The sequence below is a fragment of the Suillus subaureus genome (assembly GCF_016647635.1).
Source record: "Suillus subaureus strain MN1 chromosome Unknown BJ212scaffold_42, whole genome shotgun sequence".
In the NCBI taxonomy this organism is placed as follows: Eukaryota; Fungi; Basidiomycota; class Agaricomycetes; order Boletales; family Suillaceae; genus Suillus; species Suillus subaureus.
In genome coordinates, this window is record NW_024538598.1 from 214,913 (window position 1) to 238,486 (window position 23,574).

General features: G+C 47.9%; 7 protein-coding genes across 7 annotated transcripts; 5 read left to right on the top strand and 2 right to left on the bottom strand.

The window, feature by feature from the left end:
* Positions 1–706: 706 nt before the first annotated feature.
* Positions 707–1,778, top strand: BJ212DRAFT_1281827 (uncharacterized protein; the record flags this gene model as incomplete). The annotated part of the gene is made up of 5 exons (XM_041331647.1): positions 707–807; positions 861–1,137; positions 1,196–1,335; positions 1,386–1,448; positions 1,556–1,778. 5 exons carry the CDS (start codon positions 707–709, stop codon positions 1,776–1,778), a joined length of 804 nt encoding a protein of 267 aa, XP_041188194.1.
* A 4,088-nt stretch (positions 1,779–5,866) lies between these two features.
* BJ212DRAFT_1281671 (uncharacterized protein) lies at positions 5,867–6,963 on the bottom strand (the record flags this gene model as incomplete). Its single annotated transcript, XM_041331633.1, has 2 exons — positions 5,867–6,206; positions 6,260–6,963. The coding sequence occupies 2 exons, from the start codon at positions 6,961–6,963 to the stop codon at positions 5,867–5,869; spliced, it is 1,044 nt and encodes a 347-aa protein (XP_041188195.1).
* Positions 6,964–7,070: 107 nt separating this feature from the next.
* BJ212DRAFT_1386355 (kinase-like domain-containing protein) lies at positions 7,071–8,812 on the top strand. The gene is made up of 6 exons (XM_041336833.1): positions 7,071–7,408; positions 7,465–7,569; positions 7,624–8,080; positions 8,133–8,193; positions 8,245–8,406; positions 8,466–8,812. Exons 1-6 carry the CDS (start codon positions 7,145–7,147, stop codon positions 8,758–8,760), a joined length of 1,344 nt encoding a protein of 447 aa, XP_041188196.1. The 5' UTR covers positions 7,071–7,144; the 3' UTR covers positions 8,761–8,812.
* A 3-nt stretch (positions 8,813–8,815) lies between these two features.
* On the top strand, positions 8,816–10,664 carry BJ212DRAFT_1386361 (mitochondrial carrier). Its single transcript, XM_041336834.1, has 6 exons — positions 8,816–9,250; positions 9,351–9,522; positions 9,571–9,652; positions 9,704–10,093; positions 10,144–10,320; positions 10,374–10,664. The coding sequence occupies exons 1-6, from the start codon at positions 9,069–9,071 to the stop codon at positions 10,445–10,447; spliced, it is 1,077 nt and encodes a 358-aa protein (XP_041188197.1). The 5' UTR covers positions 8,816–9,068; the 3' UTR covers positions 10,448–10,664.
* A 627-nt stretch (positions 10,665–11,291) lies between these two features.
* On the top strand, positions 11,292–15,055 carry BJ212DRAFT_1281802 (uncharacterized protein; the record flags this gene model as incomplete). The annotated part of the gene is made up of 4 exons (XM_041331645.1): positions 11,292–13,192; positions 13,242–13,294; positions 13,345–13,431; positions 13,482–15,055. 4 exons carry the CDS (start codon positions 11,292–11,294, stop codon positions 15,053–15,055), a joined length of 3,615 nt encoding a protein of 1,204 aa, XP_041188198.1.
* Positions 15,056–15,291: 236 nt separating this feature from the next.
* On the top strand, positions 15,292–19,820 carry BJ212DRAFT_737687 (Six-hairpin glycosidase-like protein). Its single transcript, XM_041343952.1, has 18 exons — positions 15,292–15,817; positions 15,874–16,296; positions 16,346–17,224; positions 17,272–17,318; positions 17,371–17,545; positions 17,600–17,610; positions 17,662–17,763; positions 17,818–17,979; positions 18,029–18,098; positions 18,150–18,429; positions 18,476–18,590; positions 18,643–18,773; positions 18,824–18,894; positions 18,942–19,118; positions 19,175–19,227; positions 19,280–19,347; positions 19,396–19,427; positions 19,478–19,820. The coding sequence occupies exons 1-18, from the start codon at positions 15,479–15,481 to the stop codon at positions 19,586–19,588; spliced, it is 3,246 nt and encodes a 1,081-aa protein (XP_041188199.1). The 5' UTR covers positions 15,292–15,478; the 3' UTR covers positions 19,589–19,820.
* Positions 19,641–23,545, bottom strand: BJ212DRAFT_1437005 (uncharacterized protein). Its single transcript, XM_041337735.1, has 7 exons — positions 22,925–23,545; positions 22,644–22,871; positions 22,421–22,594; positions 22,255–22,341; positions 22,044–22,136; positions 21,503–21,989; positions 19,641–21,440 (listed from the first exon to the last, which is right to left on the bottom strand). The coding sequence occupies exons 1-7, from the start codon at positions 23,390–23,392 to the stop codon at positions 20,053–20,055; spliced, it is 2,925 nt and encodes a 974-aa protein (XP_041188200.1). The 5' UTR covers positions 23,393–23,545; the 3' UTR covers positions 19,641–20,052.
* Between the last annotated feature and the right edge of the window lie 29 nt (positions 23,546–23,574).

Genomic DNA, 23,574 nt, shown 5'->3' on the forward strand with positions numbered 1-23,574 from the left:
AGTCTCTTTTCGTTCTTTTTGTCTCGCCTTGGGCACCACTAACTTGACTGTGACTATAAGAGTGTTTCTCGTCAATATTTCAATTTGGGCCCATCTGACATCTACCCGATCATTTCACGTGGCTCTAAGAAAGATGGTGTTATTTCGGAAAGTTACATCCGGCAACAAGCGGCGCTTCCCACACTGACCCCACACCTCTCTTTCCACACTCCTTTGCAAGCCAAGAAGTATGTCAAGTGGCCCTGTATCTTAAACGTGTTTCCTGGCGTTTTGGAAGTTCCATAACGCCAAGATAAAGCAACACAACCGTCCAGGCACTGCAACTTCATTTGCGCACATACTGTCAGGTACTGTCCTGAAGCCTCTGATCTGACTTTGATGAGTTGCTGCTACCTGCTATAGCAACCAGAGCGCTGATTATCGACCTAACTTTGTGGATGCTATATTATTATATGCTCACAGATGCCAACAGGCGTGATGAGATTCTTTTTGCACACGGCCCTGCTGGTGCAATCTGAAAAAGTTAATATTCTCTCCTCACACAGGACATAATATCCTGTGCAGATGTTCGGTTGTAGTATGTATTACCGAGAAATAAACAATCAATCGATCACCGCCAGTAGTGATTTTGTTGTCCACAACCGAACCACACAAGAGGACCATTGGATGAGCTTTAACATCTTTTCTTCCCTTGCACTAGCCCAAGATGTCGTCGGTTTCATTTCTCGTCGATGATAAATCTCCTCTGATACACTATGATCTTACCTGGGCTCCAGGGAACTCTGGAGACGACCCTTTAGCAGACCAGTCTGTGTTCTATGTCACTTGCCGTAAAATCGATGAATAACAACTATTCTCAGATACTTCCGCGGGACGTTCCAGACGTCGAACGTAACAGGGAGTGTCGCCACATTCTCCTTCAACGGCACGGCCTTCTGGATATACGGTGCTAAAAGGACGAATCATGGTACATACACCGTAACGGTTGACGGTGCAAATTTTGCGGGAAACACTGGCCAATCCAATGTCAACTTGTTTCAACAAGTGCTCTTCAACCAAAGTGGCTTGACACAAGAGTTACATACGGTATCGATTACAAACACTGCCACCGGGAACCTCTACGTTGATATCGACATGGTAGAGTCTATCTAGCCTTTGACCAGTTCAACAACTCATTGTTGTCGCTCGTATAAAGGTGACCTGGAAGACCGAATTCAGCGGGACCCAGCTAATAACGGAGGCGGTCGATGACGCAGACCCCAGATTTCAGTACCAGGAGCCAGCATGGAATACGAACCCCACTGGTGTGAACCTGTTCAATAATGGGACTGGGCAGTGAGTATCTCTCTCACATTGTTACGGAGGTTTTCAATAATGTTATTTAGCTCCACGAGTGTTAGTGGTGCCAGTGTGACCTTAACATTCACAGTGAGTGCTGAGAGCCAAAAGTCATCCATAGTTGTGCTGATGGAAACTCAAGGGCATGTCACGTATCAATGAACCGACTTGGAACTCCCAGCTAACATGCAACCTCTTATCAAGCCGAATCTGTGAGCATATTCGGGACTGTAGGCCCTGGCAACAGTCTGTATACCGTTTCTCTCGACTCTCAACAAGCCGTCCAGTACAATGCCACTGCATATTTGACTTTCTACGAAGTCATGCTTTATCATGCAGACAATCTCGGCTCTGGTCAGCATCAGCTGACCCTCATTAACCTTCCTGAAATAAACGGACAAACACTCAACATAGACTACGCACTGCTCACATCAAGGTGAGTATTTCGCACATTCGCACATGTCATAATGCTAATTTAACGGAAGCTCCAATTCTTCCAGTTCGTCGGGGAGTTCATCTGGTTCTGGCAGCTCGTCGGGAACTTCACCTTCAAGGTGCGTGCGCTGGTCAACTTTTCCCATACAATTTAGTTAACCACTACATGTATGCAGTGTCAATGCAGTTTCAACTTCAAAGTAAGATAGTTTACTCTCAACAACCTCAATAACTTATACGCTAGACAGAAGTTTAAGTTCTGGGGCTATTGCTGGTATCATTGTGGTTGTCGGTGTGGCTCTCTGTGCATCGGCAGCTGCGTTCTTCTTTTATCGGCGATGGAAATCGGCACAGGCAGCGTCGCAGGACTTGTACCGGATTCATACGCCTCAACATCCCCCAGAAAACGCTGATATGGGCACTTCTTCCTCGGTAGAGACAAGAAGTGATGCTAGCCTTGTCAGACAACACACCTTGTCCCAAGGCACATCATGGCAGTCTTATCAACAAGCGGACTACGATTCTCAGAGATTGTCTCGTATTACAAATGGACTACATGCCCCTAGCTCTGGCATGCCCACTGTAGACGAAGTTGTAGAAAGCTGGGCAACACAATCTCCGGTTGATGAGGTAGGAACCAGATTTTGCCTCCGCTTCGATGAACAACTTTACTCAACTCTTCTTATAGCCAGGAACTTCACGTCGTCCTCTACCTGAAGCTCCAGGCACTCGGCAAAATATATTCCAGCTGCCAGTGCCCGATGATTCAATGGGCATCTCAAAGGTCACAGTGCAGCGTCCCACATCAATGCAAAGTTCCTCAGTAACCATTGGGGATACCCTTCCCCCTCCCGATTACATGCAAGCTACCAGGTGATCCACCCAGGTCCTTTTAATGTTTTCCAATGATTGCACCATATTGTTTTACGTTGACCATGTTGGCTGTAATATTTATACCCACGGTAGCCTACAGTAGCTGCGCAGTTCTTGCTTATTCACGATCACTACTTACAGTCTTACTCAACTTATTTACTTATTTTCGGTGCGTGAGATGTCTGGAGGTCCTGGCTCTTCCCGACTACAGACTCACACTTATGTAGAAAGATATATCAACTGTTATATATATATATTGGGTCAGTTATCTGCCGGAGACTAAGTATCAAAATTAAAAAGCACAGGATAGGCTAGGATAGGATGCTTGACCTGAACTGCCGCCTTTAATAACACACTACATATATTTATCCTGTCATCACCTTGTAGCACAAGGTCAACATCAACATAATCAATGTGGCTGTACGATCCCACACCGCACGAGAATTAATGAGCAACATAAGTTACGGCGCTGGCCAATGGCGCGTGGCGCCCAACTGGCCCCGACGCTTATTCCGGGCATGTTTTGTGATCATCGAACTAATCTTTTTATTTCATTTTGCGTTTGCAAATGACTAGTGATTTTACTGCCAACTTGAATGCATGATATTCTTTGACTCGTACTATGGCACAGACGTCCATCTTGACCAGTCTTAACCAAGTGGTGAGCGTGACAGGACAGAAATCTATTGCAGGTTCGAACCTACTCAACAATCTTTTTCCTTGAACATTCACTCATGGATGGATCCTTCAAGGTCTATCTTAAGTGGCCATAGCAACTGGCACCAAAACAGATTAAAAATGTTGGGTGATGCAGATTCAAAACCTGCCAACAAACGTCTTATCACACCTTGACATTCACTTATGGACAGTTCTTCGGAGGTTTGTCTCAACTTGCGAAGCATCCTGGTCAAAGGGATTACCACAATACTGTTTCTCTTCGACTGCAGGTTAGAAACCTGTCGACGGCCTCTCTCGGAACACACCTTGACATTCAGTCATGGATGGTTTCGTTGGACGTTCAGGTAACCTGAGTGGTTACTACAACAGAATCAAAATCTGTTTCTCTTGGACTGTGCAGGTTCGAAACTTGCTGATCAACAGGTCTTTTTTATCGGAACACGTCTTGAAGATTCGCTCATGGATGGTTTCCACGGAGGTTCATCTTAACTTCGTCCTGGCCAACGTAGTTACTACAACAGAATCTAAATCTGTCCCTTGGACTGTGCCAGTGCATGTTCGAAACCTGCAGATGACAAGGTTTTTTTGCATCAGAACACACCTTGAAGATTCACTCGTGGATAGTTTTCTCGGAGGACCACCTTAGCTGGTCTTATAACCAGGTAGTTTCCACAACAGAATCAAAATCTGTCAAACCCGCCGATGACAATTTTTTTCCCTATCGGAACAGACTTCGACATTCACTCATGGATGGTTCAACCGAATATTCATTCCCCTAGTCTTAGTCAAGTGGTCACCGCAGCAGAATTAAAGTCTCTTCCTTTTGGATTGCGCAGGTTTCAAACCCGCCGAATGACTGGTCTTTTTCCATCAAAACACACCTTGACATTGATCCATGAATAGCTCCCCCACAAGTTCATCTAACTAGTCTTAGCCAAGAGGTTACAATAACGGAGTTGAAATCCGTTTCTCTTGGAGTTGGTTCGAAACCTACTGATAACATTTTTGCGGCGTTTAGATCCTCGATCTCAACTTAGTAGGCCCAGTCATTGCGCCGAAATATCTTTTTTATATACCTCGCGATGGCTTCCTCGGAAAGTTTTCCAGTCATCATCCATAACTTACGGGCATTCGAGAACATGATTCAAAGAGAACGCGATGCCGAGAACTTAATCACCATTCATACGCTGTAGGTGTCGATTCCATCAAGCTTGTTCACTGTTTAATCGCCGTAAGTCATTTTCGTTCATCACTTAATGCACTCATCATCTCATCTGACCAAGTGAAACCAACTTTCACGAGTTGATTGTGTTGCAACCACTGTTAAACATGCATTGCCTAAGCTTTCCGGTTCACTAACATGATGTAAACTTGGCGATAGCCCTTTATCACACAAACTTCTCCGAGGAAAGGAAAGTCGCGGTGCTCAAACACCTTGGTAAACCCAACCCTCTAAGTTGTGCTTTCTGAAAGTTATATTCATCTCAATCATTTGTCAGAACCTGTCTATTGAAATATGCTCATTTTCATCACACATGTAACATATTGTCCGGCAGCGGATTTTCTGCAGCTATTCTCAACAGTTGAATTGGCCCGCTACTTCCCAAAGGACACTACTGATGATGTACAACTAGCATACCTCTGATGCATTCTTAAAATGATGATATACGACATTATTACTTGTGGGACAACGCTACTTCCCAAAGGACACTACTGATGATGTACAATTAGCATACCTCTGATCATTCTTAAAATGATGATATACGACATTATTACTTGTGGGACAACGCTACTTCCCAAAGGACACTACTGATGATGTACAATTAGCATACCTCTGATCATTCTTAAAATGATGATATACGACATTATTACTTGTGGGACAAGGTTGCTGCCAGCAAAGTTGGGTCTTTATCTAGTATCAGTACACGACGTGTATTAGATCTATATGGCTAACAAGCATGGATAGTGACACCCACGTCCCAACATGCACCAAGAAAGCGAAGTGGCCCTGCAGATCGCATCTGCACATGTAGTCTGGAGCAAAGCGCTTGAATCGCACCCTCTTAGTGTTTCGTGTTGCAACCGAGTAGAGAGAAGATCGGGAATTCAGAAACGGGACCAGATAAACCTTCAATGAGAGTACGGCGGATCGAGCCTCATCGATCATCAGTACAGTTTCTCTACCAAATAACCCACACCAACACAACGTAAGATGTGGTCAAATTGTAACATTCCGCGGTGTGGTATGCTGCTGATACATAACAACTGCGATGACGAAAAACGGTGGTTCTTGTGCGAAATGCGTGAATGGGAAGTGCATGATGTGGCAGTGGGAAGTAAAATATGATGACGTTGCATGTATTGTATGACTGAATGTATGCGAGCAATGATAGACGAGAAGGCAGGATCGATGATTAAGGGCTGCAATGCGGCGCCAATAGGTTAAGAAAGTGCGAGATTTTTCCTCGGCCTTTGGTGGCGGCTGCGTCTGGGGGAGCGCGTCCCGGGTTTGCGAGAAGCCCCATGGCTCCAACGATTCGTATCAGGGGCTCCAGATCTGGTTGCAACGCTTCAGGAACCACTGTTCAGCCATGGAAGCCCAGGCGCCGGTGGGGGTTTGAAAGGAGAAGAGAGGAGCGTGAGATGGAATGTTGGGACTGGCCTTGAGATGATGAAAGAGGGCTGCGTGAGGACATGTAAGATGGTCTCTGGAGGTAACATTGATATCGGCGCCGTTATAACCTGTGGTTTTGGTCCATGGTATGTGCAAGGTCGAGTGACGCACATTGTTTGACTCTTGAGTGACAATGGGTAAGATGGAGCGGGTTACGTGCTTGGTCATATCAAAAGAATCCGAAGCGGGAATGACTAGTTCCTCCATACTGGTTGTATTTCAGGTTAGAAGGGGGTGAAAGGAAAATGGTGAAAGTCATACCGACAACCGCACCAGAAAACGAGACAAGCTATGGAAAAAACTGCCGTATCGAAGGTATTGGAGTGGTCAAGGCCTTGGTATAACTGAATGAGCGACTCAAGAGTGATCGGAGGAGGGTGCTCGGAGTTCAAATTTGGCGGAGCGAGATGGTGAAGACCACGCTGGACGTGACGAAGACATTCCGAGCGTTCACCGTGCCACTGAGCGCCGTTAATAACGTGCCAAAAGCGAAGGCCAGCGAGCCAGTCATCCGCGGTGCTACTGGAGATTGAGCCGGCAGCATCTGCAATGAAGATGGAAAGAAGGACCTCGGAGGCAGGCATACGGTCTTGTTCCGGTATGGAGAGACGATCACAGAATTGGTTAAAATGTAGCAGGCCTGCGCCGTAGCCATTGCGGGTGCTTTCATCAAGGGACTCTGCCATGACAAAGAATAATTTGACAATATATGACTCTGGATAAAGCTGTTCTAGCTGATTTTGAAAAGTAACACCGTGAGGAGTGGTCCAGAGAAGGACACGTTCGCTAGCAAGTACAGGAGGACGGTAGGAAGATGGACCGACAGAACTATCGTTGCAAGACTCGCCGCTTGGTACACGAATTGGCTCATCGGGACGAGTGACCCCAGCTCCCTCACGGACCTGAGGCGGAGAGCCATTACGACCCCAGAACTCGGCGGCGGCTTCCACGTCTACACCACGCATAACGTCTCCGTACAATTTTGAGGTCAACATGAGCGATAACGAATCTTTGAGAATGGAATGGATGTGATGAGGAGAGATGGATTCGAATTCCGCTAATGGATATGTGATGTTGATATGTTGTGTCATGACCACTATGTCTTGATGAAGTCAAACACAATTCTTAGTCTCTAATCAATTCACAATGCATGAAGAATGGTCGCACACGCTCCTCCAATCTGATCCAATGCGCTTCTATCGGGCCAAGCGCGACCGCCTGCACCAGGCTGTCACATCCAAGTACACCATCCTTGGTTTCATATCTTCTGGAACGTATGGTCGCGTGTACAAAGCGCAGAGTCTGGAGCCAGATGGGCAGATCCATGCGATTAAAAAGTTTAAACCAGACAAAGAAGGGGATGTTGTCACATATACTGGTATCAGTCAAAGCGCCATTCGAGAAATCGCAGTAAGCTTGTTCATTTTGTTCTTCATCAGAAGGCTTCAACAGCCTGTTACATCTAGCTGAATCGAGAAATCTCTCATGAAAACGTTGTTGCTCTCAAGGAAGTTATCCTAGAAGATAAGTCGATATACATGGTTTTCGAATATGCTGAACATGATTTTCTTGTACGTCTTGTCTGTCTAATATCGAGTTATTTTTTTGACCACGCTCCGGCGTAGCAAGTAATACATCACTATTCGCAAACCCTTCGGATACAGATCGCATCACAAGTTCTGAAGTCCCTGATCTATCAGCTTCTCAATGGCCTGGTATACCTTCACTCTGCACATATCCTTCACAGGGACCTTAAGCCTGCTAATATCCTCATTACTGCATCTGGTGTGGTGAAAATAGGAGACTTGGGGCTTGCACGATTAATATATCAACCCCTTCAACCGCTGTTTGCGGGTGACAAAGTTGTTGTCACTATCTGGTACCGAGCTCCCGAACTCTTGCTAGGCGCAAAACATTACAACAAGGCAGTAGATTGCTGGGCTGTCGGATGTGTCTTCGCTGAGTTGGCGAGTCTCCGGCCGATATTCAAGGGCGAGGAGGCAAAATTAGATTCTAAGAAAAATGTCCCTTTCCAGCGCGATCAGCTACTCAAGATTTTCGAAGTCCTCGGAACACCAACTGGTAAGAGATGGCACAAGCATATTTACCAGCGCGTTTCTCTCACTTCTTTTAGAGAAGGACTGGTCAGGCCTCAAAGACATGCCAGAGTATCAGAATATGAAACGCCTTGACACGTGAGTTGTTTCCCTTGCATCCGGGATAGTCTTGGTCCGAAATTATCACAGGTACCCAAATCGCCTCGCCGAGTGGTGCCAAACACGCATCCGTTCGCAGCAAGGCTATGATCTCATACGCCAGCTCTTCGCGTATGATCCGGACAAGCGCCTAACAGCCAAAGAAGCGCTGGCACACAAATGGTTCCAAGAAGATCTTCGGCCGACGAGAAAGTACGTTACATACAGCCTGTTTTCATGGAGTCTCCTGGTTATCGCTCACAATAATGTAGCGTGTTTTTTCCTGTTTCCGCCCACCACCTACCACCCCAACGGCGAATCACTCAAGATGAGGCACCATCTATGATGGGCATGCCCGCACCTACACAGGCACAGACACTGTCGCAAGTGGCTCCAGGGCATGGCCAGGCTCAAGGACAGCATCTATCGCAGCAGTCCCAGGTAAATCTTTCCCAACAATCCAAACCAGGTAGTACTGCTAGTTTCGGGAGCGTTAGTGGGGGAGCCGTTGGAAGTTTCTCGGGTGGTCAGGGAGGTTCTGCCAGAAAGAAGCCCAGAATTGGATAGTTCATTGTTGTAAATACAGTTGCTCTGCAGAACTCGGTATTCCATTCCATTCCAAAAGCTGTTCAAACGTTGAACAAGAAAGTTCAGGCCTTGTGCCAACCTTGTGCTCTATTGAATTTGAATCACGTGATGCTTCCGTTTGCCAGACCGATCAAGACGAGCGTTCAACGTTCATTTGCATACACCAAGAACTCGTCTGTATAGCTCCACAGGCTGAGCCCCGTGCTTTGCTTCACCCGCTCCCTTTCACATTCCTATCATATATAACCCTTAATCACTCTCTTCACGCACTTTTTGCGTCACCTGTCATGACATCCACACAGTCGTCACAATCTTCACAGCCGAAAATATCCAACGGCATGGCAGCTGTGAACGGACAAAAACAAACATTTTGGATGCCAGAGATAGCATCATACTTTGTTGCAGGTGGAGCTGCTGGTGCTACTTCACGTACAGTCGTTAGTCCTTTAGAAAGGCTCAAAATCATCCAGTGAGTCCCTGCAGTGATTCAATCTCCGTTTGTTCGGATCACTACTGCGTTCTTTTCTCCGAGCACAGCTTGATCTTACAAACTCGTTTTGCGCTACTAGACAAGTGCAACCGCGGACGTCAGATGGTCAGTACAAGGGAGTCTGGCGGAGTCTTGTCAGGATGTGGGAGGAAGAAGGGTTCAAAGGCTTCATGAGAGGGAACGGGATTAACTGCCTCCGAATCGTGCCTTACAGCGCCGTACAGTTCACTACGTACGAACAATTGAAGAAGGTAGGGTCATTTATCGGTACCTTGAAGTCTGTCATTCATATTTCTTAGTGGTTTACGGCCTATGGGACAAAAGAACTTGACACTCCCAAGCGGCTGGCTAGTGGTGCGCTAGCGGGGATCACGTCTGTTTGTGCGCAGCGACTGCCTATTTTGTTTTATCATTATCTCATACATTCCCCAGGCGCGACATACCCACTAGACCTTGTACGGTCAAGGTTATCGATCGCAACGGCTAGCATATCTCTGCAGACCGAACAGGCACTGCCAAGCTCCTCGGTTATGACAGCATCCGGGGCGAAGCAGGGGTTAGCGTCTGCATATCATACATCTTCCAGCTCATTGAACCAAACGATATCAAAGAGAGCCGAGCTAACCGTGGTCGGAATGACATTGAAAGTGATGCGAGAAGAGGGTGGAGTTCCCGGTCTTTATCGGGGCATGGTTACTACTGCCGTTGGAGTTGCACCGTACGTAGGCATCAACTTTGCAACATACGAGGCGTTGCGTGGGGTCATGACGCCTCCTGGAAAAAACAACGTTATGAGGAAGTTGGCTTGCGGAGCGCTAGCTGGTACGTTCGTACTACTATTGTTTCAGGGGGATCCTCATCGGTTACTATAGGATCCATATCACAAACTCTAACATACCCATTCGATGTGCTGAGACGGAAGATGCAAGTGACCGGAATGGCCCATGGAGGACTTGGATATCATTACAATGGTGCGTTTGATGCATTAGGTTCTATCATTCGCACGGAAGGACTCCGAGGATTGTATCGTGGACTATGGCCAAATCTGCGTGAGCGTGAATCATTACCCACATGACATTCATAGACTGAAACATCTGAGCAGTCAAAGTTGCACCTAGCATCGCCACGTCATTCTTCACCTATGAGCTGGTGAAGGAACTATTGGTCACACCCTAAAGATCTATCTACACTCGGCTGCCGGCTGTTGGTCTTGATTCGACACTAGAACTAGACAAATATAGATCGACACACCATGCTATACATAATTGTTTCATATTTTTCCCTCAGCGTAGTATATATTATGGTATAGTGTGCTTTAAAACGATTACTTGAAGACGTGTATTAGGAGAAATCCGGATTGATATTGATAATGGTACCGACGCTTGTGTGTGTAGTGTGGCTGTGTCGTGCAAATTTAGACTTGCCTCAATTTGACAAGAATCATTACGGTTGCCTCAAGGCGATCAACAGGGCAAGCACACGGCGACAACGGGCGGTTACTTTCTGTCTCTTTGTTTCTTGACCACCATCATCTAGAGCGCAGTCAAGCGCTGTAACTGGCAGCAATCTGGTGAACGGTCCTGGCTGACCCGAGTCTGGACTAACTAGACAACAGCCTATCAAGCTAAAGTTACAAATAAACCACCGTTTGGGCGAATATCTTTGTTCAAACCATCTAGTCTTAGGATCACTGTTGATCCTATCACTTCTGTTCATGCTACTTTAAATACGCACGGTACGTGCTATGCTATCATTGTCTTTTATAATTGTCTTCTTGTGCTTCCAGCCTCACACTCACCGCATTGCTATCTTCGTGCCTTTACGTCCTCTTTCTCCACTTGTGACAGATCTATGCTAACTTCCTCCCCTTGCGTTTCAGACCCGTAATTATCTATTAAAGGCTATCCCCGAGTCCATATCATTTTTGTCCCAATTGGTCTAGTTGCCTACTAACATGATGCTTGGAAATCATCCTCGCTCCCAGGACCACCACGTTGCCCAGATCAAGAAACCGTTCTCCATGTCTGTGGCATCACTTTCGTCCTCGTTGTCTTCATCAGCATCTTCCACGCTGCTGCCTGCAGGGCCTTCCTCTAGCCAATTCAATATCGCAACCGATCAGCTACTCCCTACATCTTGTTCCTCCACGTTCAAGAGTCGTTCAGGTGGTCTTGTTTCCAGCCCCATACCTTGCTCGTTTTCCTCTGCACCTTCGATGGGTCAGGTAAACAGCCGCCCACATGTTGCTACGGTACTTTCACCACCATCATCACCAGCTCCTAGTTTGTCAACAGGATTCAGCCTTTCCCGTGCTTTTGGTGGACGACGGAAGAAATCCGAGACTCTCAATGTCTCTTCTTGCTCATCGCAGCATAGTGGAAGCAGAGTGAAGGACTCTCAGAGTAGCGACGAATATTACCCTGGGACCCCACGCAGTGCACCGTCCCGCCCATACGGAGCCAAACAGTTGACTCTCTCACTCGCTTCGCATGTTTTCAGCAAGAAACACCCAGGCTCAGCTCCCGTTTCGCCTGCGGTGAGCCTTGCGCCGCCACCCCCTCCACCGAAGGTTGCTGCGCCACATCCCGTGTCACACCTTGCGCCCGTGAACACAGATATCGACAAGCGAGTCTCGGTAATGACCACCACGAGTCCTATTGCGCCAGCTTTGGATTACATGCGCAGAACAGATGAAGCTTCAGAATTCGTAGCATCCAAGGAGCATGAAAGAAGAGATCTCGAGAAATCGGATATGAAGGAGATCCGGAGAAAGAGCGATTCTACGTTGAGCCATCACACAATCAAGCCCGGATTTGGCAGAGGCCCTCGTCCAGTGTCAATGGCAGAATCACTGCAGTCGAATCACACCATCGTTCCGGTTAGCAAGCGCTTGAGTGCGTTCCACGATAATTATATGCCTGAGGAAGAAGATGGTGAGAGAATTGCGGAGAAGGGATTCCACACACCGTTACGTTCCACATCACCTTTCTGTCGTGGATCCCCTGCATCGTCTATCAAAGTGAGCCGGGACAGGCGTTCGCAGTCTGTCAATCTTGGCCCTCCCTTAACATTGATGACCTCGGCTCCGGATTGCGCTGCAGCGACCGTTTCCATGAGTATGGACACTATTCCCGTTGTTCCCAGATCCATCTCAGAGGATAAGGGAAGATCAGTTGTCGAATTCTCAACCCTGCCTTCTAGCCCAAGAAGGCCATCACCTGTCCCGTCACGCACGAATGATAGTCTCCTGGATAGCCGCTCATCTTCTCCTTCGCACCCAGAGCGCAATTTGCCAGACATTCCTGCTCCGCACCGACGCATTCCACTAGCATCGCCAGGAACATCTTCGCCACCATCATTCAGACAGACGGCCATTAGCATAACTGGTCTTGCTCCAGCTGCTAGCCTTGCTTGGCGTGCCGTTGAGAAGATGGGTCGCGTCTGGGGCAAGGCCTCCTCCCCTAGCTCGGGCTATCCATCACCTCCAGGCTGGGCACACGACAGTCGCTCGCCCCCTTTACGGGCTAGTTCTGGCCCCGATGAACCTCCTATGAAGACCCACCGACACGCACCTCACGCATCTTTGGACCGTGAGGGTATCTTAGCATCAACTGGCCCTATTCTTGGAAAGCGTCTGCGCGGTCCGGTCCGTTTGAGTCCTAGAGGTGCCGGCGTTGCTGGTGGACTTGTTTTTGGACGAGACATGAAGGTATGCGTAAGGGACACGGCAATTGATTCGGTCCGCGCCGCGTTGCGTGCCAAGGAGTTCGACAGCAGCGCCATACATGATGCAGACAGCACGCCGAGCAGTGCCCCAAGTGTTCCTTCTGCTGCGCTGGAGAGTCGCCAATTACCTGCATTGGTTGTCAGGTGTGCGCAACACATCCTCACCTGGGGTGTACAGGAACTTGGGTTGTTCCGGTAGGATCTCGTTTGTTATCAGAGAATGTGTCTCATTCTTCCTTTTTAGTGTCAATGGGAGGTCGTCTCATGTCGCAAAATTACGATCAGAATTTGATACTGGTAAGATTCACGCTTCGATGCAGTTGGATTGGTTACTATTGTGTTCGTAGGTGCCGACTTTGACATTGCTCAATGCAGTCCTGGTGATCTCGACCCTCATGCTGTGGCGTCCATCTTCAAGGCCTACCTCCGCGAACGTACGTGGCTGATCAAATCGTGCATGTCGTGCCCCTAACATGTGCCCTAGTTCCTGAACCAATTTTAACGAATGCTCTGTCGACTTCGTTCGAAGCGGCAATGACATCGGAGCGTTTCACACACAATACGCTAGAACCTGCCCCAAGTCCATGGAGCATCCACCCTGGATTGCGCAAGCCTCCTTCGTTGTCTACTCTGGCTATGCCAAATTTCTCTGGGTTACACCCACCATCAGAGTCACTCCGCAAGGCACTCTCCTCGCTGATTGCCCGCCTGCCACAAGAAAACCGTGATCTTCTACTCACAGTCACGGAGCTAATCAATGCTACATCCCAACGCTGTCAAGATACGAAGATGCCATTGAACAATCTACTGCTTGTCTTGTGTCCAAGCTTGACCATGAACCCGTCCCTGTTGCAGGCGCTGTGTGAAAGCAAAGGCATCTGGGATGGGGTTCAGTGTCCAATTGCACCTGTCCGCCCTTCGCGTGAGAGCGTCCCGTCTCTTCACGACGTGCTGGAAGAAGAGCAGCTTGACAAACAAGATGATAGGATAAGCCCGACGCACGACGACGCGCAGTCCTGTCAGACACTTCCAGAGGTTCCCATCGATGACGTGGTTGAGCCACTCACTGCACCAGCGAATACGCCTGTTGATCTTAGCTCGTCACAGTCTTCAATATCGACCAGGCCGAGTCTGGACGCTGCGGGGTCGACATCTGACGCATCATCATTTGGACACACAGATGATAGCTCCCAGTCCTCCCAGCGCGAGCATCCCATAACCCCGCCTTCAGTCAATGTCAAACTACCGAACCCTTACTCCTTGCCGTCGCTCTCATCCTCAACGTCGTCTCTGTCCAGCCCTTCTATATCATCGAAATCTCCCATCCGGTCTTCCAAGCGTCTTCCATTCCTGGACGACATCACTGAACCTCAAACCTCAACCTCGCCACACACCCTAGTCATCGCCGATCCTACACCTCTCTCACTACCCACGTCTCGACCTGATCAGTCACAATTCCAGTTTCCGTCTACTGGCGGGGACTTCGCACAGCTGCACACAGTTATGCATCGCAAATCAACACCGTCTATGTCATTCCCTGGTGTTCAACAAACAGAAATCGCCCGCTCCAACTCCTTTGCTTCCCGCGCGAAACGCATGAAAAAGCCATCTCTTCATTTACTATTCTCCAAACGCTCTGCTTCACCCATGTCTTCACCGGTCAACTTCGCCCCAGCATATTCACGGAATTCGTCAACTTCGGAGTCTCCAGTGTCCATGATGACAGCTCAATCTACCAACAGATTCAGCTTCCCCCCAGTGCTGAATACAAAAATCGACTCATCTTCTATCTCACTTGCGCTAGGCATCGAGGAGGAAGAGCAATCGGATATCGCTACTTCTGTTGGGCATGGAACTGCCAAGAATGTGCCTGTGGGGCCTCGTGAGTCGGTGGCCCTACTCACGCCAGTACTACCTGGTGGACTTCCAAGATCTCCGGCGACGATGTCCACGCGAGCACCCTACCGTCATCTCGATGTCTCCTTTCAAGATGACGATGAATTTAGCGAGGATGATTGGACGCAAAGCGTGTTGTTGGCGGGGGATGCAGTTTGGTGAAGCGGTAATTAAAGCTATAAATCATTCACATATTCCAGGCAACTTCTAATACTTCCCTTGGACTTTTCCCATCTGATCTGCGGGCGGGTCTCACTTATCATCTCACGTCACTCCATAGGCTTGATTCACTTATATACGCCAATCTAGGTTGTTTCTGTTTTTTTCTCGTGTTAAAGCCCATCTGCAACAAACGTGACAAGTATACTACACGCATACCCCTTCTTTTCCCCTACACCATTGATAATCTTGGTTTATAAACTTTGACGTGGGTTGTCGCTTGATGTTCGTTGATTGATGTCATAAGGCGTGGGGCCCAGTCTGCTCCACCGATAGACTAGAATTTCAAACGGGTCATCATGGTCTATCCCACTTCCATTGCACACGGGATTGATAACCAACTCCACTATCTCTCATCCTACTATCATGCCGTCAGATTCTATCAAGACTCTGCAGCAGAAACTTTTTGGAGGGGCTGAAGATACCAATGGCATTCAGCAAACGGATTCGCGTGATCCTGGACTAACGATACAAATCCCAAAGGCAGAATTGGCACCGGCTCCCAAACCACCACCAAAGACTTCAAAGGCTGTTTCAGGGGATCTCAAGACCCAGGAATATGGTTCGACAAAAAGCTATAAACAGCGGTTATCTGAAGCATTAGGTGTGGACTATGATGGAGTTGAGAAATATCGTTTACTGCAGGATGAGAATCGTGAGCGTCATTGGAAACGGTGGGGACCGTATCTCAGTGACAGGCAATGGGTGGGTGCAAGCTTCATCTCGGTTATCACGCACTGATAAGGTCGTATTTAAATTAGGCAACTGTACGGGAGGACTACTCAGACAACGGTGACGCCTGGAGTCATTTCCCCCATGAGCATTCCCGATCCCGAGCGTACAGATGGGGCGAAGATGGCATTGGTGGCATCTCGGACAATCATCAGCGCCTTTGCTTTTCACTTGCTCTCTGGAATGAGCAGGACTCCATCCTGAAGGAAAGGCTATTCGGAGTCACCGGCCATCAAGGAAATCACGGAGAAGATGTCAAGGAAATCTACTACTACCTGGATTCCACCCCAACTCATTCATATATGAAATTCTTATATAAGTATCCTCAACGCAGGTATCCATACGAGGAACTAGTGGATGAGAACGTTCACCGTGACCGGAACGTTGAGGAGTATGAAATTTTGGATACGAACGTCTTCGACGACGATCGCTACTGGGATGTTTTCATAGAGGTCAGTTTCTCCTGCATGTGGCGATAGTTGGTGATAACAAAATATCCAGTATGCGAAAGACGAAGACGATCCGGACAATGTTTACATCCGTATTACGAGTTACAACCGTGGACCTGACACTGCCACCTTGCATATCATCCCGCAGCTATGGTTCAGGAATACGTGGTCCTGGCCCGCACATAAACCGCCCATTCCATCACTATCCGCTGCCGCTACCGATGGTGATATTAGCTACATCAAGGTTAAACACCCCGAAATGGGGGAGAACTTCCTGTGTTGCCTACCGTCTCCCCTACCTATGGGTCCGGACGGGAAATTTGTTGGTGATGAAGATGGTGTTATAAATCCAGATTTGTTGTTCACTGAAAACAACACGAATTTCCGCCGATTGTATGGCGGCATGAATCAGGGTGTATGCGTGAAAGATGCATTTCATGATCATATCATCCCATCACACAGACCTCAGCGAGGGCGCTCAGACTCACAAGGGACAGATGGCTCTAGTACTCCACGTCCAGCAGTATCTATCCCTACTTGCGAAGCTCTACCCCAGGAGTTGTTGTTTGTGAGCCCCGAAAAATGTGGAACCAAGTCTGCCGCGCACTATATCTTCCGCAATGTCCCAGGCCGAGGTGGATGTGCCGTGGTCCGTCTGAAGTTGACTCCACTTTCTCCCAATAAGGACCGAAGCCTTGAAGACGAGGGTGCTTTTGATGATGTTGTAGAGGAGCGCCGGGAAGAAGCAAATGAATTTTATAGTTCTCTGCTCTTCGGTCCCATTAGCGACGACTTGAAGCAGGTCATGAGGCAAGCACTTGGGGGCATGCTTTGGACAAAACAGTTTTATTACTTTGTGCAAAAGGAGTGGATTGAAGGCGATCCAGCCCAACCTCCCCCTCCCCCTGGACGCCAACATATTCGTAACAAGGTTAGTCAAATATGCGACCGATCTATTGAGCACTCATTAGTCTACAGCACTGGCGCCATATGCATGTAGAAGATATTCTTTCCATGCCTGACAAGTCAGTTGGCAGCTCAGTTGATTTAGGTTGTGGCTCACGGAAGGCTCTCCAGATGGGAATACCCTTTCTTCGCGGCATGGGACACAGCATTTCATTGCATCCCCCTCGCCGTGGTGGATCCTGGGTTTGCAAAGAAGCAATTAGATATCTTGACTCGAGAATGGTATATGAAGCCCGATGGTCAGATTCCTGCATACGAATGGAACTTTAGTGATGTAAACCCACCGGTGAGTATTCGTAGTTTTTTGGTGAGTCTACCTTCTAAATGATCCGTGGACTAGGTCCATGCTTGGTACGCGAATTATCCTGTGGTGGCAGGACCGCATCACTGATAGTGACGTAGGGCAACGTTTAGAGTCTTCAAAATAGAACGTAAGCTTACTGGCAGAGAAGATCTTCCATTCTTGGAACGTGTCTTCCAGAAGTTACTGCTCAATTTCACGTGGTAAGTATGAGTTCACTTTTCTATTCTTTCGTCATCCTGATTGCCACTCTTGAGGTGGGTCAACCGCAAGGATTCCGGGGGAAACAATGTATTCGAGGGAGGATTTCTTGGACTTGATAACATCGGCATCTTTAACCGTTCGGAGCCACTCCCTACGGGTGGAAACCTGCGTCAGGCAGATGGCACTGCCTGGATGGCATTTTATTGTTTGAATATGTGAGCTCCGTGGCTCTCTCGGATTTGCTGTATGTTCACTGTTCGTCAGGTTAAACATAGCCCTTGAGTTGGCAAAGCACAATGCTGTATACGAAGACATTGCTTCTAAGTTCTTCGAGGCAAGCCAGTCCTGCCAGTCAAATTCTACAGACGCGCTCACTTTGCTTTAGCACTTCATATTCATCGCAGATGCTATGACTTATAAATCAGGTGAACACGAGTCGAGCTTGTGGAATGAAGAAGATGGCATGTACTATGATGCCATTGAATTTGGCCCAGGGAATTCAGTTCAGCTTCCTGTAAGGAGCCTTGTTAGTCTCATTCCTCTCTACGCGACTCTTGTCTTGGAACCTGCCGTAATCAATCGATTCCCTGGATTTAAGAAGCGTATGGAATGGTTCATCGATAACCGGCCCGAAATGTCGGGAAGAAATATGGCCAATATGAGGGGTGAGTTGATTCCATATTTTCACGTACGCTATTCACCATGTGGTAGCCGGAGGTAGAGGAGAACGCCGTTTGCTTGCTTTGGCTGGCAAAGAACGTCTAGTGCGCATACTGGAGAAGATGCTAGACGAGGATGAGTTCTTCAGCGAATACGGCATTCGTTCGTAAGTGTTTTCCACGTAGCGGTCGCCGTGCTACTCTAATGAACGGAGATAGTCTCTCCAAGCTGCATAAGGAAAAGCCTTGGGGGATGCAGGTGAACGGAGATTGGCATGAGGTAGGGTATTGGCCTGGAGAATCCCACTCTGGAATGTTCGGTGGAAATTCAAATTGGAGAGGACCGATCTGTAGGCTCATTTAACTTTTCCCAACTTGCCCGTCTCTAATCGGTATTCAGGGCTTGCCGTTAATTTCCTCTTGATAGAGAGTCTGCAGCGGTTTTATCAATATTACGGTGATGAACTACAGGTAAGCATAGATGATTTGTATTTCCCTTCATCCTGACACCTCTTCAGGTCGAATGTCCCACTGGAAGTGGAGATTACATGAACCTCGTGGAGGTGGCAGAGGAAATACAACATCGTATAATTCACATTTTTGGACGTGACATCGAAGGCAAAAGGGCCACCAATGGTGGGAACATGAAGCTTGACCAGGACCCGCACTTCCGCGATTACGTCTCCTTTTGTGAGGTAATGATTTATTAGCACTTCATGCCTAGGCCTACACCGAAGCTAAATTTTGGCAGTTTTTCCATGGAGATACGGGACGCGGTTTAGGAGCATCGCATCAAACAGGATGGTGAGTCGCATGCTATTATGGTGTTAGAACGGGTGTAATCAGCGGCATCTAGGACTGGCCTCGTTGCTTATCATATCCTGCAAAGCGGTGTCAGCTGTCGGTTGCCGAAAACTCCACGAAGTACGTGCTGTTGTTGTACATTTGACCATTATTGACATTTTGTTGTAGCGCCCCGCAGCCTTGTCAATCATTACTTCGATGTGAGTGGCCTCTATCGGGGTAATCATATCTGGCTTACATAGCACCGCAGGAAACAATTGATGCACAATCTGAACACGGTGGAGATACACAATCGTTGTACAGTGCCATTAGTACACTGGAGCCAAACACATTGGGCGATATCTCTCCTGATGCTCTGTGATATCTGACACAATGGTTACCTTCCTATTCGTTTATCATATAGACCATGACTTATCAATGTAAGATGCAAAGGACACCCGTACAGCTCTGTACAGACGACATGATGTATTTGAAACGTAGCAATGAGTGCAGTATTCTAATAAAAATTACACGTGACTAGTGCTCCACTTTTAGATGATACGGATGCCAAGGATTCAAAGTACTACCAAGGAAGGAAGAGAGCCATGTAGATTATCAAAGAAATGCGAACCACATAGGATGGCCTCGAGCCTGATGAGCACCTGAATCAAGGAGGTCAGAAAGCGATAGAGAAAACCATATAGAACGAATGTGGTGTGAACATGCCAGTGATACATATATTATGTACAAACAGAGAAGTGCGAGTCCACTGGGAAACAGCAAATTATGTATGCGAAGGTCGAAGAGTGGAAGACAAGATAGCGATGCGATATGATAAGGATAGAATCATGTCACGTAGAGTGTGACCTGCCCGCCCGGTCGGAACGATTCGAAAGCCATTTGGACATCTTCGGTGGAGCCTAGAGACACCATATCCCCGTCCTCATCCCGATATCTTACTCGCAAAGGGGTATCGTCGCGGCGCGGCCCACAAAGACGTATTTTCTTGCCGACTTTGTCGACAAGGTCGTAATATTCTGTGCTTCGCGGAACCTGGATGACGAATATGTCCTCGTTAAAGTGGACTTTCACCTTGACTGGAGGTGAAAAAGCGAGGTGGGTGCCGTTAGATATCAAACTCTCAAATGTCTGTGACCGAGGAGATCGGAGAGCTGAGCCACCAAGAGATGATTCGCTAGATCCGAATGGAGTGATCGGCGAAGAGCTATGTGGTGACTCTTCTGACGAACCCCCACCCGTCGACTGACTCGATCCACTACCCCGTTTACTACTCGAAGTAGCGGAATCCTCTGAACGATGAGCCCACTTTGCGTTACTGGGAACAGGAGGAGGCACAGGCACTTGTGGTACGTATGCGCTAGGCTGACTAGCACTCCGCGATCTGTTCAACGGAGGTGCAGTACTGCCATTCATAGCTGGTGATGTCGTAACACTACGGGAACCACCACTATCGTACAAGGCCTTCAGCTTCGAAGAGCTGATTTGGCCTTGCAAAGGCATCCGAGGCGGACGGTCAGTTCCAAAGCTCGCAGTAGAATGGACCCTGTTCGCCATGGGGCGATGGGAATGGAGAATGGGGGAATTGGCTCCAGGTGGCGGAGGCAAAACGCCATTGGTCGACCGCCATTGCGACATGACGTGACCGTTGATGTCTTCCGTCCTGGCTCGGGGGCGATCGTCGACAATAGCAGACTCGCGTGGCTCGATAGGCATGCTCTGCATTCGATGCATACCCATGGGTGTGCCACGACCGGACGACGGTAGGCTTGCAGCAGGGTAATCCTCAAACTCGTCATCTACATCGAACTCGAAACCCTCTGTGGACGAGTAACCAAGTTGGCTACCATTAGAATAAGATCCAGCCACCGAGACATCATCACTAGTGCTGTATGCATTGACACGATGACGACTGCTGGCTGGGTGGGGTGGAAGGCTATGTAGGGGGTGGGCATGTGACATCAACGAGGAACCACGGTCATGGGCATATGACGGTGAACGTGCCATATGCACAGCAGGAACGGAGGCATGACTGCTGTGTTGAGCCATGAGCTGGGAGAAATTTCGTTCCGACGCCCTTCGACTGGCAACTTCCCTGATGAGACGATTAATCTGAGCCTCCCACTGTCGTAGCTGCTCTTCGGATCGGCAACGAAGAGTGAAGAACTCGAGGTCATCATCACCTCGCCACCACACAGCCAGGGAATGGGGGTTGACTGTCGATGATGCTTGAACAAAATTATCAATATGAGACGACTGCGAAGGCTGGCAGACCTACCAACTGAATTCCGGTTCGAGCTAGGAATAGCTTGGGTGACGTTGTTCAAGAAAATACGACCTTTCAACAGGAGAGGAGTGTCCTTTCGCTTGTTTGGTGAGGTCATGGGAGGTGGAGTAGGTGCATGTAAGCCATTCTGCTTTTTAAGAATAGAATTATTCTTTCCACCGCGCTTGCTATTTTGAGGGGGAGGTGCTGCCTCCTTACAACAAAGTATGATCTTCTCGAAGAGAAATACGTGGTATTCCCGATCGACGTCAGACTTGGTGACGGTGAAAATATCATCCAGGAGGAGAGTGCCAAAATTGGACAAATGATGACCTTTCCAATCTTGTACGCGGCCTTCCAGATTTTTGACCGTCTGAACATTTTCGGCTCGTCTTTGTGCCTCATTAATCTTATCGGTAATGCGCTTAGCAGCTGCGGATCCAGCTTGCAGTTCCTCGAAATGGGGGTAATCGCTGGCAGATGTAGCCTTAATAAGCGACTACAAACATCCAGTCAGATTCATGCAAATTTGATATCGACGAAATTATCTTACATCAAGGAGCAGTGGGTATTTGCAAATTCGCTGGACTGGTTTGATCAGAAAGGCGGGCAGTTCCGATTTGGCGTTGATCAAATTATTATGGACCTGAGGACAGCGGTCAGTATATGGATATTCCTATTTTTAGGATATGCGATATGTTCCGTCGCCACGCCATATGGCGGAGTAGCTTAACAATACAAAGTACAGGAATTGTCAAGCTCACCGAAAGATTCTGCTCCTCCGCCACCATGAGATCTACTGCATTGGTATAGTTTGCGCAGTAGGGTTCGTATACTGCAAAGTCCTCTTCCTATTGTTCCCGGAAAGCACCATAAATAAGTATCATAGGCACGCATATATCAAGAGAAGTAGAATCGAGGAACACGCACATTTTCCAGAAAGAGAAGTCCCCAGCGCTGATCCCGCCACGCCATCTCTGCAGTGCTCTCCAATCGAATAAGGAACTTCCTTTGGAAGTTCAACAGCTTGTTCAGTCCTGGGAAAAGGTAGTGGATGGTATCCTGGTCAATTGTATTGCTTTGGGACAATGCCGTAGCATATCTCTGTTGTCAAATTAAATAACAGATACTGAATGTAAAATAGAATACGCACCTGCATGACCTCCAAGTCTTGGACGTATTTCCGTTCGGTCTCCACCAATTCCCTGATAATATTATTCCGAGCGACATCTTGTGGGCAGGAGGGAACGGGCGTGTTTTGCACATCACCCACTAACGAGTCAATTGAATCATGCGTGGACATCAATGGTGGTGACAAAGGGGCTGCATCGAATAATGCGGACGGCAACATGTTAACAATGGTGGTCACGGTGCTGACGACCTAGATTATCATGAGGTGTTAGAGCGATCGATGGGGATAACTCGGGCGCGCACCTTTACTAGCCCATCTGTAGAGTGTCTCTCCCATAAATCTGTCACTGTGAACTGTTCGCAATTGTCCAAATTCTTGATATTCATGACGAAGACTGCAATGGCGTGTTTCTTTGCGCGTTCATTACTGACGTCGAATACAGAAGGATCTGTCTTGACTGTAGGTGGAGTTGTTCTGCCAGGAAGAAGCTCGTAAAGGAAACAAAGTGATATTCCTAGTGAGAAGCAGTCCCATAGTTGTGTGACAGGATCGGTGGATTGACGAAGAGAGCCCGACTGTGATGACAGTATAAAGAAGTTTGAAAAGCCAGGGATGCGCATTAAACGAGTTCGCAAGGAAGAGCATTGCTGGTAGAGAGATGTCGATTGAGAAGCTGCCTTGTTGAGGATATTGTTGTTAGCGACTGGAGTTTCGATTACAAGACCGGGATTCGCTGCTATTGATTTTTTACGGGTAGCTACGTTCGCCATGATGGCGGTTTAAAGAGAAAGAGCGCCCGGCGCGATGACTGATGATGAGGATGAGTGAAAGGACAAGTAATAGTCGTTAACGGGGAGGAACCGTCACAAGAGATAATACTATTTAAAACTCCGATTGGCCCTGTTGATTCATACAAACAACTCAAAACATTAACCTTTCCGTCTTTTTTTGT

Bases quoted from the DNA above. Each gene is read 5' to 3' on its own strand.
- BJ212DRAFT_737687 (XM_041343952.1), top strand. From the start codon at position 15,479: ATGCCGTCAGATTCTATCAAGACTCTGCAGCAGAAACTTTTTGGAGGG. The intron at 17,980-18,028 runs GTGAGCTCCGTG...ACTGTTCGTCAG, and splicing joins GCATTTTATTGTTTGAATAT to GTTAAACATAGCCCTTGAGT. The intron at 18,591-18,642 runs GTAAGTGTTTTC...GAACGGAGATAG, and splicing joins AGCGAATACGGCATTCGTTC to TCTCTCCAAGCTGCATAAGG.
- BJ212DRAFT_1386355 (XM_041336833.1), top strand. From the start codon at position 7,145: ATGCATGAAGAATGGTCGCACACGCTCCTCCAATCTGATCCAATGCGC. The intron at 8,081-8,132 runs GTAAGAGATGGC...CACTTCTTTTAG, and splicing joins AGTCCTCGGAACACCAACTG to AGAAGGACTGGTCAGGCCTC. The intron at 8,194-8,244 runs GTGAGTTGTTTC...AAATTATCACAG, and splicing joins AATATGAAACGCCTTGACAC to GTACCCAAATCGCCTCGCCG.
- BJ212DRAFT_1386361 (XM_041336834.1), top strand. From the start codon at position 9,069: ATGACATCCACACAGTCGTCACAATCTTCACAGCCGAAAATATCCAAC. The intron at 9,251-9,350 runs GTGAGTCCCTGC...TTGCGCTACTAG, and splicing joins GAAAGGCTCAAAATCATCCA to ACAAGTGCAACCGCGGACGT. The intron at 10,321-10,373 runs GTGAGCGTGAAT...ACATCTGAGCAG, and splicing joins TGGACTATGGCCAAATCTGC to TCAAAGTTGCACCTAGCATC.
- BJ212DRAFT_1437005 (XM_041337735.1), bottom strand. From the start codon at position 23,392: ATGGCGAACGTAGCTACCCGTAAAAAATCAATAGCAGCGAATCCCGGT. The intron at 22,872-22,924 runs GTGCGCGCCCGA...ATGATAATCTAG, and splicing joins CTACAGATGGGCTAGTAAAG to GTCGTCAGCACCGTGACCAC. The intron at 22,137-22,254 runs GTGAGCTTGACA...CGCTGTCCTCAG, and splicing joins CGGAGGAGCAGAATCTTTCG to GTCCATAATAATTTGATCAA.